This window comes from Carassius carassius, chromosome 35 (assembly GCF_963082965.1).
Source record: "Carassius carassius chromosome 35, fCarCar2.1, whole genome shotgun sequence".
Classification (NCBI taxonomy): Eukaryota; Metazoa; Chordata; class Actinopteri; order Cypriniformes; family Cyprinidae; genus Carassius; species Carassius carassius.
Genome location: NC_081789.1, coordinates 28,734,306 through 28,747,334, shown reverse-complemented (window position 1 = coordinate 28,747,334; position 13,029 = coordinate 28,734,306). Strand labels below are relative to the sequence as shown.

General features: G+C 36.6%; 1 protein-coding gene across 12 annotated transcripts in view; it reads left to right on the top strand.

Moving 5' to 3' along the window:
* Positions 1-13,029, top strand: part of LOC132116488 (inositol hexakisphosphate and diphosphoinositol-pentakisphosphate kinase 2-like) — a 33,875-nt gene that overhangs the window by 17,130 nt on the left and 3,716 nt on the right. Inside the window, exons 16-28 of one of the 12 annotated variants that reach the window (XM_059525357.1) lie at positions 534-716; positions 931-1,072; positions 1,503-1,726; positions 1,862-1,989; positions 2,228-2,342; positions 2,447-2,554; positions 3,125-3,241; positions 3,727-3,897; positions 5,161-5,202; positions 5,334-5,507; positions 7,913-7,985; positions 9,395-9,514; positions 12,342-12,404. In XM_059525357.1, the coding sequence (XP_059381340.1) occupies positions 534-716; positions 931-1,072; positions 1,503-1,726; positions 1,862-1,989; positions 2,228-2,342; positions 2,447-2,554; positions 3,125-3,241; positions 3,727-3,897; positions 5,161-5,202; positions 5,334-5,507; positions 7,913-7,985; positions 9,395-9,514; positions 12,342-12,404 (1,660 nt within the window). The remainder of the gene's footprint in view (positions 1-533; positions 717-930; positions 1,073-1,502; positions 1,727-1,861; positions 1,990-2,227; positions 2,343-2,446; positions 2,555-3,124; positions 3,242-3,726; positions 3,898-5,160; positions 5,203-5,333; positions 5,508-7,912; positions 7,986-9,394; positions 9,515-12,341; positions 12,405-13,029) is intronic. The other 11 variants (XM_059525358.1, XM_059525361.1, XM_059525360.1 and 8 more) reach the window with 11 other exon arrangements.

Here is a 13,029-nt window from a genome sequence, read left to right as displayed (position 1 = left end):
CTTCAGATAGTTTAATTGTGACTGATCTAAGTTATTGGTTAATGTGCTCCTGATGAAGGGGGGAGCAGAGGGTGTGTGGTTAAAAAAAGCAGAATTAAACTTATAATGTCAAATTGAATGTGTTGATGTTAAGTATGAACATTTTCAAATATTTTTATCCCTTTATTTTATTTTTAGTCGCATGCTTTAAGGTTTATTTAGACAGCCCTATTTAAAGGTACAGGTTGTGGGACCTGCCACTAGAGGGCGCACTATCAAAACAATAACAATCGTGTGGTTTAATGATGCTAAGAAGGAGCGTGGAATGATGGGATTTGATGTCTTCAACCCAACCGCTGATGGCCATCAATCAGAAGGAAACATAAATCATGGATTTAACGCGAGTTCAGCAATTTGCGCGAGTAGATTACATACAAAGTCAATGCAAAGAGGCGATCAGACTATGGATATTTTACTGCAAATATCTTACAAATTTTACCTTTAAAACATATTCATAATATAATTTCTCAGTAAGGGTATGTCTGGTGTCTCAGGGCCTGCTGGCATTAGAGGGCGAGCTGACGCCCATCCTGGTGCAGATGGTAAAGAGTGCCAATATGAATGGGCTGCTGGACAGTGACAGCGACTCCTTGAGCAGCTGCCAACAGAAAGTCAAAGCTCGCCTTCATGACATTCTGCAGAAGGACAGAGACTTCACGCCAGAAGACTACGAGAAGGTACAATCAGATTTAAGAAAGAAGATACTTTTTGTTGAACCTTGTTAAAAGAATTGGTCACTATGTTATTCATCTCTGCTTTTGGGAACTTTTCATTACTCCATTCAATTAAAAACTGAGCTATTTCAGAAATGTCCACCTGTTTTATCTGTGTTTTTTTTGTCGTTTTGAGTGATGATCTGTTTTTTTTTGTGTGTGTGTTTTTTTGGACTAGCTGGCGCCCACCTCCAGCACTTCTCTGGTGAAGTCCATGCAGATGATTAAAAACCCCGTGAAGACGTGTGATAAGGTGTACTCCCTCATCCAGAACCTGACGCTGCAGATCCGCCAGAGGATGGAAGACCCCAAATCAGCAGGTAGACATGATGTTGTGCATGCGCATTATTAAAGCATTAAACAAATACATTCAGAATCTGCATATAAACACAATTCCATGAATGAAATCTTACTGGGTCAATACAAATATATTAATGTGTTTAACAAAACATTATTACGCTGATTGACCTTTTTTATTGCATAAAACGTTTATTTATTTTTCTTTTAAATGTGTAAATCCAACATAAATACAAGATTTCTGGAGACAAATCACTTCATCCTCGCATGTTACTGACCCTCTTAAAAACAGCAGCTATTTTGTTGCAATTTGCTGAAGATGTAAATCAAATATACATTATTCAGTGTTATGTTAGTCTTGTGCTAACATCAGTTTGGCTGATATATATATTTTGAGATCTGGGCTGGCATTTAATTCAGTGCCACTTTTTTCTCTTTTCTCCTTTTTAACAGATATTCAGTTGTACCACAGTGAGACTCTTGAGCTGATGCTGCGTCGGTGGTCTAAACTCGAGAAGGATTTCAAGATGAAGAACGGACGATACAACATCAGCAAGATCCCTGATATCTACGACTGCATCAAATATGACGTGCAGCACAACAGCTTGTTAAAGCTGGACAACACCATGGAAATTTACCGGCTGTCCAAAGCCCTGGCAGACATCGTCATCCCACAGGTGACCTTTTTTTGTATTTATTGCTTTTAGTAAAAGATCAATTAAATCCATTATGAGAGCTTGTATAAATGTCACAGTTTGATTATTGTATTCATAAAATATTTTCTGGTAATTGTCATTATTTGCTCCTGTCAGGAATATGGTATTTCTCAAGCTGAGAAACTGGACATAGCTAAAGGTTACTGCACACCTCTTGTCCGCAAGATCCGCTCTGACCTACAGAGGACACAAGACGATGACACTGTTAACAAACTGCATCCGTTGTAAGACATCATCTTTTTCACTCCTCATGGTAGTCGATGTTAGCAGTCTTGGCAGTTTACATTGAAATCTTAAAAAAGAAAGAGCAGGTCAGATATAACCAAATGATTTTTATTTTTGGGGCCTAGTACTTGTATCATAAGTTGAAAACTGTAGGTCATGACGACCCCTTAAATGCATTAATATTTCAGGTTTTGGGTGAAATCAAAAGGCTCTCTGGGTTGATTGTTCTGTCCACAGATATTCCAGAGGAGTCATGTCTCCAGAACGTCACGTGCGGACCAGACTTTACTTCACCAGTGAGAGTCACGTTCACTCGCTGCTGTCTGTCTTGCGCTATGGAGCCCTCTGTGATGTATGCCCTGATTAATATCATCTTTAAAGTACATAGAAATATCCTGGCTGTTGTTTTGCTGTTCTGAGATCTACTTTGTGGGTTTTGTGTGGCTGTATCCTCAGGAGGCCAGAGATGATCAGTGGAAGAGAGCCATGGACTACCTCAAAATAGTCAGCGAGCTGAACTACATGACACAGATAGTCATCATGCTCTATGAAGACCCAAACAAGGTACCAGGTGTCGGCACACATGCACAAATCAGGGGTGAAATGCTTAGAAACCACTTTTGACTTGATATCCAAGAAATTTATGAAAAGGTATTGCTGCTATAAATCTGCACATGCAAGATCATATTTTGAGCATGCAAAACGTACGTTAACTTTTAAAATGAGTGTGCTTGTGTTGTAATTTTAGGACGTTAAGGACGTTTAAGGTAGACTTTCATAAATAAATATACTAAGACACATAGTCTTAGTATATTTATGAAAGTGTACCTAAAACTTAATTATAGCTTAATATAATAATATTTCAAGAAAACTAACAGAATGGAAATAAATCACATTTGTCTTGAGGCATGCATTCCTGTCACACCATCTTCAGTAAACTCTTTTTCCTTAGAAGTACTTTATTTTATGTATTAGAAGAAATCAAATTAGTTTGAAACCACTCGGTAACTGCTTAATCTATACAAGAGACCACAATTAATTGTGGAAAAAGAAATATAACTTTATATTTTATCAAATATACTGTATATTGAGACCCTGTTAATAGCTAGGTTGATGAGGGGTTTGGATTTGCAGGACCCTTCATCAGAGGACCGTTTCCATGTGGAGCTTCATTTCAGTCCAGGAGCTAAAGGCTGTGAAGAAGATAAGAACCTGCCGTCTGGATTTGGATATAGACCAGCATCCAGAGAGGTTTGCACCCAAAAATTTTAATGTTGCCATTAATTACTCTGAAAGTCTTTCCAAACCAGTAATATCTTAGTTCGTCTTCAGAACACAGATGAAATCCGAGAGCTCTCTGTCCCTACATAGACAGCAACACAACGGAGACATTCAAGGCCCAGAAAGGTAGAAAGGACATAGTTAAAATAGTCCATGTGACAGCAGTGCTTCAAATGTAAAGTTATGAAGCTATGAGAATACTTTTTGTGGGCAAAGAAAGCAAAAATAACTTTATAACAACGGTTGAAGCACTGCTGTCACATGGACTATTTAACTATGTCCTTGCTACCTTTCTGGGCCTTGAATGTCTCCGTTGTGTTGCTGTCTATGTAGGGACAGAGAGCTCTCGGATTTTATCAAAAATATCTTTATTTGTGTTCTGAAGATAGGTTTGGAAAGACTTGAGAGTGAGTAATTAATGACTAAAGTCCCTCTAAATGTTGAATGTGTCTCAGAATGAGGGCTCCAAGAAGAAATCCCATAATGACAATGATGAAGAGGCCGGTGGTGCTAGACGTGACGAGCCGGATCGAGCTCTTATGATGTTCCGCCCCATGGTGTCCGATCCCATCTACATCCACAGGAAGTCCCCTCTTCCCCGCTCCAAAAAGATCGGCTCTGTGGAAGTAAGATTGTCATAAAAACTGTCTCTAAACACCTTTGTTAAATGAATCAAATTAAGTAATTCACAGTTAATAACTATTCTTCTCCGATAATAGTGTTGCACATACTTTTACATATATGTACAGATATAGATGCTGCATATGTAAAAAAGAAATAAAATCTGAGCTGACATGGACAGCCATTAGTTCAGGAGTTTACATAGACTTAGACATAGACATATTTACATAGACTTCATATTTTTACAGCAAATTTATATGAATGAAAGCTCGCTATGTAGTGTAATATATATATATATGTATGTGTGTGTGTGTGTGTGTGTGTGTGTGTATATATGTATATGTATGTATGTATCTTTTTTTTTGAATGAAGAATGAACTTGTAGCTTTATTAGACATGCTGCACAGACACCGTTACCAAATATGCCAGACTCTTTTAAATAATACTAATTAAAATATAACTTTAAAGAAATTAAGTAACACTTTGCAGTGATGTTTCAGTAGTTAACATTGGTTAATACATTAATTAACATTAACTCACAATGAGCCATATATTTGTTGTAGTAGTAAAAAAAAAATACAGATGTTAGTTTATAGAGCAGCAACTAATGTTAACAGACACAACTTTTAATTTAAAATATGTATTGAAATTAATATAAATTCAGTAAAAGTATTGAAAGTTGTTAACAACTAAGACCTTATTGTAAATAAACAAATTCATATGATCAGATTTGTTTGTATACAAAACTGATTTCAAGCATTTCAGCATAAGCTTTTAAATGAAAAGTTTTTTTAAGCTGAGAGTTGAGTCTAGAATACACAAGGTAGTGGATGATCAGAGCTTAATAACTTGTGAGCTTCAAAATTTAATTGAAGGACTATTTTACCAGAAATTGAAAGTTCCTTCATTATTCTGTCTCATGCCATTCCAAACCTTTCGAACACAAAAGATATTCTATAAATAACATAACAACAACACAAATAAAACATTAAAAGTAATAGTTTGCCCAAGAAATGGAAACACATCTTGTTCTCATTCTATTGGAATGTTGGAATTATTTTACAGTGTGACATGAAAGTCAACATCCTGCTGTATTAATGTCACACGATATTGTTTCAAGCATTCAGTTTTCATTCAGCTCGGCTGGCAGCCTTGTATTGTGTATGTAATACCTTGCTCTTTCATATTTCAGTTCAAAGCTTTTCTCACCCACAAATGTGTATTATTTGAAAAACTGCCACCGTGTCTGATTTGTTTCCTTGTTTTAGTCCCCATTGCAGAAAGACTTTCTCAAGACGCCTGCTGGCAAAGTATGAGCACACTTAGCTGTGTTTGTGTTCTGTTGAGCCGAAGGGCTCTGTAGTGAATGCTGTGGAGTCGTAGCCGGACTGTTGTTAACGCTGCATGACTGTGCTGTTTCTGCCCCCTGTCTCACTTCCAGGAAGAGAGCCCCCTGAGTGTGTCTAGCCCTGACTCTTTAGGTACCTGGATTCATTACACCTGTGGTGTTGGTACTGGGCGTCGAAGACGCAGATCAGGGGACCAAATCACTTCCTCCCCAGTCTCCCCCAAATCACTGGCTTTCACATCCAGTATTTTTGGCTCATGGCAACAGGTTTTTAACAATTTAATTCATTCTTCACACCAACCACTAACGTATTGTTCGTTCACACTCAAGATCTTGGCGGCGGTCAGCAAGGACACCTAATCAGCAGATGAATTAAAAGAGCGCATTATTACCTCATTCATCATGTGTTTTGTTGATATTTAATGCACTGGTTTGTGTTCTGGAAAGTCAGCGTTTCAGTTTGTTTTACCAGTTTTGGTCTAGTTACAATCATCTTCATGTTTCACATAAATCATGTTTTTGTTCTAAACATTTGAAAACTAACTTGTTTAAAATATCTCCATTTACTGTGATTATTACTAAATATGGTAGTTCCTTATTTAAACAAAAATATCTATTAATATCACAACACTGAACACCCAGGCTTTGTTTTTACAGACCAATGGTTTCTCAGTTTAGCTTTAAAGTCGACATGAAATTTGCAGAAAAAAAAATAAATAAATATATATATATATAATGTATATTTTTAGATATCATTATAGGCGGTTCAGTCTTTGTATTGGCATTCTTGACAATAATTAATTGTTAAAGAATATTTAGTATTAGTGCATCATGATGGATGAACTCAAGTCTTACCCCACACTTTTTTGTTCTCGTTGAAGGTCCTCAGAAATACATAATTTTAAGAAAGTAAAATATATTGCAAATGCCATTTCATATTGACGTTATATTCTGTTTTAAATACATTTTTACAAATTTTGTGAGTTATGTATAATAATGTTCCTATTATTATTTATGAGACTGATTGAATCTAACCTGAATATCATACCATGTAGAAAAGAAAATATAGTTTTTTATGTATTATAATTAGTTTTTTTTGCTATGAAAAAAAATACTCTTTGTGTTTGCTGCTCCTTCAGACCATAAACTAAAAATCTCATGCTAAGTTTTCAGTATTTTCTTGTTCTCTGTTCACCGATCTACTGTCTTTATCCATGTCTAGCTGCTAACTCTCAGCTCTTTTCATTCATCTGCTGTGCCATTAGCTGTCCTTTGCATCCTGCTCCACAAAACTAGCTTTGACCTCTGGGCTGCGGTGGGATATGTGTCATTGATATCATGTTTGTTTCGGGTGGATTTTGCTTGTGACTCATCTCTTTCAGGACACGAGTTTGCTTCTGCTTTGGCACCCTGTAACATTCATTGGTCCCTGTCCATGCGGCCAGATCTTCATTTCTTGTTTTCACAGTTCATTAGGAAGCTCTTAACAAGAGTATAAATCAAATACTTTTATTTTATTTATTTTATCTATGGTGGTTAACCATTTAGTGAGCATCACTCTTTGTTTTTAATAATTATAACCCACGTTATAATTATGCTTGTGTCTTTGTTTTGCAAGATATTATTGCTTGGTCAGGTTGATCCATGTCAGTTTTCCTGTCATCGTTACACAACATTATAACAAAGTGGAAACCTCGGTCAAGTACTTACACAGTTGAAGATGTGGCACAGATGAACTCAAGTTTTCAACTAAATATAGTGGCCCCAAAAACAATTCAGACACTTTAGCCACATTTAAAAATGTCATTGTCATTTAAGAAAAATAAATAAAATCAAAGCACATTTCAGTCACTTGATTTTGTTTTTGTAGATATACAATCAGTTCCCTTCAAGAGTCTTATGAGAGTAACTGTAGATAGTTCAGCACTTTCCAACCAGAAAAAAAAGATATACTTGGTCTTTATTTCAAATACTTTTTATGAAGTGTGTTATGTTGTAAACTAATCTTTCAGATAGATTGAAATTGCTTTGATTTATGACATTAAGACAGATTTTATGAGTGCCTTGAGTGTATTTTTGTTGCCACTGTTTCCACTGACAATCCTTTTAGTTGAGAACTGGGCTGAATCTGTGTCTTGATCTGCCAGGGTTTATGGAAAACCAAGACTGATGTAGACCTCAGGTAAAACCTGTTCAGACATGAAGGATGGCATTGAGACCTCTGAGCCGTTTATTGTCCAGTAACCCTCTTACTGTGCCAAGGATAACCTCTTTTTCCCCCTAAAGTAGATTTCCTAGTTTTGCATGAAACTGAAACGAACAGAGAAAAGTAACCGGGCTGTTCCCTGCTCTGCTGGGTTTTACATGAATGCGAATGGACTATGATTTGTTCAGTTAAACTCTATAAACTGTTGCCATGTTTATCCTCATACCCTTCTGCATCCCTGATCTCATTTCCTGTTTCTGATATGGAGTCTGTGTGGCAATGCTTAACGCATGGTCCATTTCTGTTTCTTCATGCGTTTTTTTTTTGGGTGTATAGACCTGTGAACTCACACATTTACAGTGCTCCTTATTAACATCTGTCTATCTGGAAAACACCTACTTGGCAAAGATGAATAAATGTTGGCGTTTTGTTGAGTAGTTATTGTTGTGTGCCTGTGCTCTTTCAGGTTGTGTCGGAGAACAACAGTCACAGCAGGCCCAGCAGACTTCACCCGGATCACAAGCTCACACCTGGAATAGGTAAGATGTACACTCACAGATGTCACCTTATAATATCCTGAAGCTGTTGGATGTTCACTATGGAGGAGCTCTGACGTAACGTCCTAGTCGTACCTGTGTCCAAATAATGTTTTGCCGTTCCATTTCTAATCTGTGTTGTGTGTGATGTTGGTGTGGCTGCTCTCTCTTGATTCTTTCAAACTTAATGACCAGTTAATTTGGACCTGTTTGTGTAAAACTATCTGTGAGCTTTATTCTGAAACACACTGTTGTAAGATTTTTGCCACACAGCTGACTAATACAGCGCTGACTCTCATATATGCTTGTAATGTCCTTCGTGTGTTTGTACGCATCCGCTCATGGTTTGAAGCACTCCTTACTGTGTATTATACATATTTGTAGAAGGATAGGTGACATGAAATACAATTGGATGTCCTGCAGTGTGACATGCTGTACTCTGTGTAATTGTATTCTTTTATGGGTCATAATAGCAATTAATTAAATTATTTTAGCATTCACAAAAAACTATTGTCATTCTGCAGGACAGTTTAAAAGCGGTGAAGTAGACAAAATGTGACCATTTACTGGATCTAAGATGCTTTGCTTTATATATTCAATTTTCTTTATATATTCATAAACAGTTAAAACAGAAATGTGGTTGTTTGGGGAGGGAAAGTAGCCAAGAATGTCTTTTGTGTGTCAGTCCTCACAAAGTTAGTGAAAATCTTTCAAACAACCAAGAGCTTGTGTGATTTAGTTTTTACTTTGTGATGTGACATACCAAAGGATTATTCATGTTTTACTATTCACGGCACGAGTGACACTTCAAAGTGGTGAACATTTGCATAAATACTATAAACATTGCCACCTGAGAAAGGTTTTTTATATATAAAAAAAAAAAATTGGCAGCTGTTAAAAAAAAAAAGTGGTGCATGAGAGCTAAATACATCCTGGTCTTTCACAGCACGTGAAATTTCTGTCAATACAGGTTAATTAGATTCAATACAGATTAATATTAATTGTTCAAATTCAACTCTATGGAGCAGAATGATGAAATAGATCACAGTATAATCATAATTGTTGTCTACGTTGGGTAATGCAGTACAGCAGTAAATATGATTTTAGGAGTGTGTAGTGTATTACACATTCATTGTGTCAGTAATTGCTCGATATCATGTGACCCTAAAGCCTTAGTTTATAGGTCGATGAGTGATAGTCATTTTTTCCTCTAGAAGTGAGGACCTCTGAAGATCAGTTTGCTTTACTAGGTTGCCATGACAGAAGGCATTACTGTCATTATGGGATGCTTTCAGTGAGGCTGCACTACTCATTCTGTGGCAAGAATCTTGTAGAAAGCATGCTGCATGCATTGCGAGGTGTGTCTCTGTGAACACCCGATTGCTGTATGTATCTTCTCTAACTCTCATCAGGGTCTCATTGCGCTGGCTTGTTTAGCACCATGGTGCTGGGTGGCTCCTCCAGTGCACCTAACCTACAAGATTACGCTCACGCACACCGTAAAAAGCTGACCTCCTCTGGCTTCTTAGATGGTATGTGCAAACACGCACGCACACCTTCTAATGGTGAATCCCCATCCCTGTTTTTAAGGAGTCCTGGAGTCCCATCTGTGTTTCTCCACTGGTTGCATTGATGTAATTTATCATTTGTTGTTGCGTCGTGGCACACACTGGCTGTCTGCCCGCAGAGATCTGTGTTACACAAACCTCATCCCTGCACCTCATATGCTTTTACCACAGTACCACTGTAAACACATCTGCTGTACCCTGTTTTCTACACTCCAAGCAGCATGTTTTGGTAGTCAGTCTATAAAACGTCACGTATGGATACCAAGAAACTTAGCTTTAGTTTTCATAGCTATGTACTTTAGTATTTTCATGTAACTTCAGTTATTTAAGAGTAGCTGAATAAGAAACATTTCATTTGAGTTCACTCAAAAAGTTTTATATCTTAATATAAATAACTATAAGCTCTATTCAGATACACTGTGTAGTTACAAAAATGTAACTAAATGAAGCTCGACCACTTAAATTAGAAATGAATGAATGAAAATTATTTTACTCATCCTCATTTCACGCCAACTCATGTTTTGTCTTCGCAAAAACAATTTTTTTTAAATGAATCCTGAGAAATTTCTGAAACCGCATCGAAGGCCATGAAACCAAATCTTTGATTTACGTTGACTCTGAAATGTGAAAAACATGGTAAATGGAATCAGAACGAAATGAAAGTCTTACACTTTATATGATAAACAGATTTAATTTAGACTCTAACTTTCAGTCATAATTTGGTGACATTAACTAGTCAATTGAAATGGTTTTGTTTTAGTTCATTATAGTGCGTACAAGGCAGTTTTATGTAATTCGTTGATCTGCCTGTTGTTGAAAATGATTGGCTGAAACTAAAGATCTATTATTACTGTTATTATTATTATTCAAGAAGACTATGGTAGTGTTCTGGGTTTACTGTGTTTCCCTTCTCCACACCTGCCCCATCTTTGAATACAGACTTGACATAAACATCCTATGATAAATCATGGAAGCCAGAAATCTCCCGGCAAGTCGATCCCCACAGCTCTGAATTAAAAGTTTGAACATATTTGTGTATGGATATTTTGTTAACATTGAAATTGATTTCTCTAATGCAATTCTTTTAATAATAAACCTGCCTGAATGGTGCAGACAGGTCTGCATTGTGCACAGTATAAATATAGTAATAAATATCACAGTGAAAGAGGCAGACAGTATCTTCCTATCCAAGAGGCTAGTTTCTGTTCTGTCTGTTAACATGTCCAGTCCGACGTTTCATCTTCCTCTGAAAAGCCAAGAACCTCGTTTTAGTCACTAGCTGCAGTGTCAGTGATAGAAACCGTTGAGTGGGAAGCTTTTTAGTGCAGCTATAATAATGCAACGAGTGACTTAAAATCATTCTAACTCTAAGTCTGTTATCTGAGGAGAAATTCAACTCCACAATGATTTAGTGTAGATCAGAAAAGAAAGCAGAGCGACAATGATATCACTTTAACCTTAGAATGCATGATTTAAAAAACCTACATGAATGCATAATTGGGGCAAAATGAGCTGTTTTTGTTTGTTTTTTTTCTTCTTAGAATCCTGTTTTTATCTTTTAGTGTAATAAAGTAATTTAAGAATGTGATTATACACAAAAGCATAAATATTTAGTGATAATGTTCAGTTGTTCATTTCCTATATACCACAACAAAAATACAATTCAGTAGAATTACTTGTAGCAAACGTATTAATATGAGAGATTAATTTACGAGCAACTTTAGCAGATTATCAAACGGGTCCTTGCAGATGCGTCCAGCACGTTATAGTGATCTTCACACAAGACAAAAACTTTGGTGAAAAATCCTCGGGGCTCTGTCACCAGCCGTCTCCACACATCATAATGCATCTATCTTTACAAAAATGATGCTAGCAGAACCTCAATAAAACACATTTCCAATGCATAAATCAGTGTTGATCAGTCTACATGTGTATACAGTGATTACTGTGTGTACCAATTTTGGCCGACCCCTGAATCCTTTATGCATTATTTATATCCATTTTGTATCAGAAAGTATGTGGAGGTTTTGTTGCAGCCACTTCTGCTGCATGGCCAGTCCATGCTGAACCTAGAGGGTGTTTATGGGATGCCACTGGGTGTTTGTGTGTTGATCCATGATCCAGTGGTAGTGTAACAAACACTTCACTGTGGCGGCCAGAGAGGGGCCCTGCCATAATATCCAGGGCTTAATGTAATGCTGCTTGATTTAACATCTTGCACAAAGATTTCCTCCCTTTTGCCTTTTGGACAGGTTACTCTATTTAAGTACCAGTCAAAAGTTTGAACATGCCTGTTCCTTGAAGTTTTTAACTTTCACTCAGATGTAACTTTGGAATGATATGAAATATGAAATTTTAAAACCAAACTTTTAAGTAATCCACAGAGTGTAAATCAACTCATAGTAGTAAGTAGTCAGAATTCAAATCAATATACTGTTATCTTCTGGTGACTGAATCAGGTGAGAAATACGCAGCATTTGCTGTCAGTCCCCAGGAACAGGATTGAAGGCTACTGCTCTATCGTATTAAATTAACCCCCATTATGCATTCGAGGGTTTATATGGGGTGTTTTCTTGAACAGAAGGGAAAGCTTTCATTTTGAAAAGAGGAATGTTTTGTTTGTTTTGTTTTTAATCACCATACCTACTATGGCTGTCGAACACTTAACACAAGCACCCCTCTGCTTCTCCTCTGCGTCTTTCCGGCATGACTCTTGCCTTCTTTAGCCCTTCTTTAACCCTCTTCCTGTTAGCTGTTATACATTTCAGGTACCTGTTTTTCTCTTTCTCAGAGGCTACGCGTGGTTTTGCTGTAAAAAGATTTTCTATCTCATTTGCGCGACACCCAACCAATGGTATGTTTGCTTTTGTTAATTCCTAGTTGCAAGTCTTCCCCTTTGAGTTTTTTATTTATTTGTTCTTTTTGATATAGATTTCCTCCATCAACCACAGGATAGGGAACAGAAATATTAATTATAGAGGACTAAAAATACCCAACCGTTTATGTTTCATTTCATGCATTTCAAAGATTGCTGTCAGTTCTGTACCTTCATCTGTTTGAAAGCACAATATGATTAAAATGGGAAGTATTTGACCTATTTGGTTGGTACGTAATATTTGCTTGTTTATTCGTGGCTGAATGAGCTAGCTCTTAGAAACTGATTAAACATGTTGAGATTTGAGGTGAACAGAATTTGCTGCTTTTATGCCTATTTAAAGGATCAATATTTAACATAAGACTTTATTTTAGCCTGTTTACATTTATCTGCATATTTTAACTTTGCTAACACTTCACATGTTTTCTGTGTGATTTTGTTTTTTGTTTTTTTCAGTTCCAAATTCTATAGTATACACACAACTTTATGACAGTTACAGAAATTAAAGAGGAAATCAATGAGCAGCTGAGAAGTGAAACATTCTTTAAAACCGTTGTATGCCTGAATATTTAATACATGCGTTGTAGTGTTTAATAAGTTGATA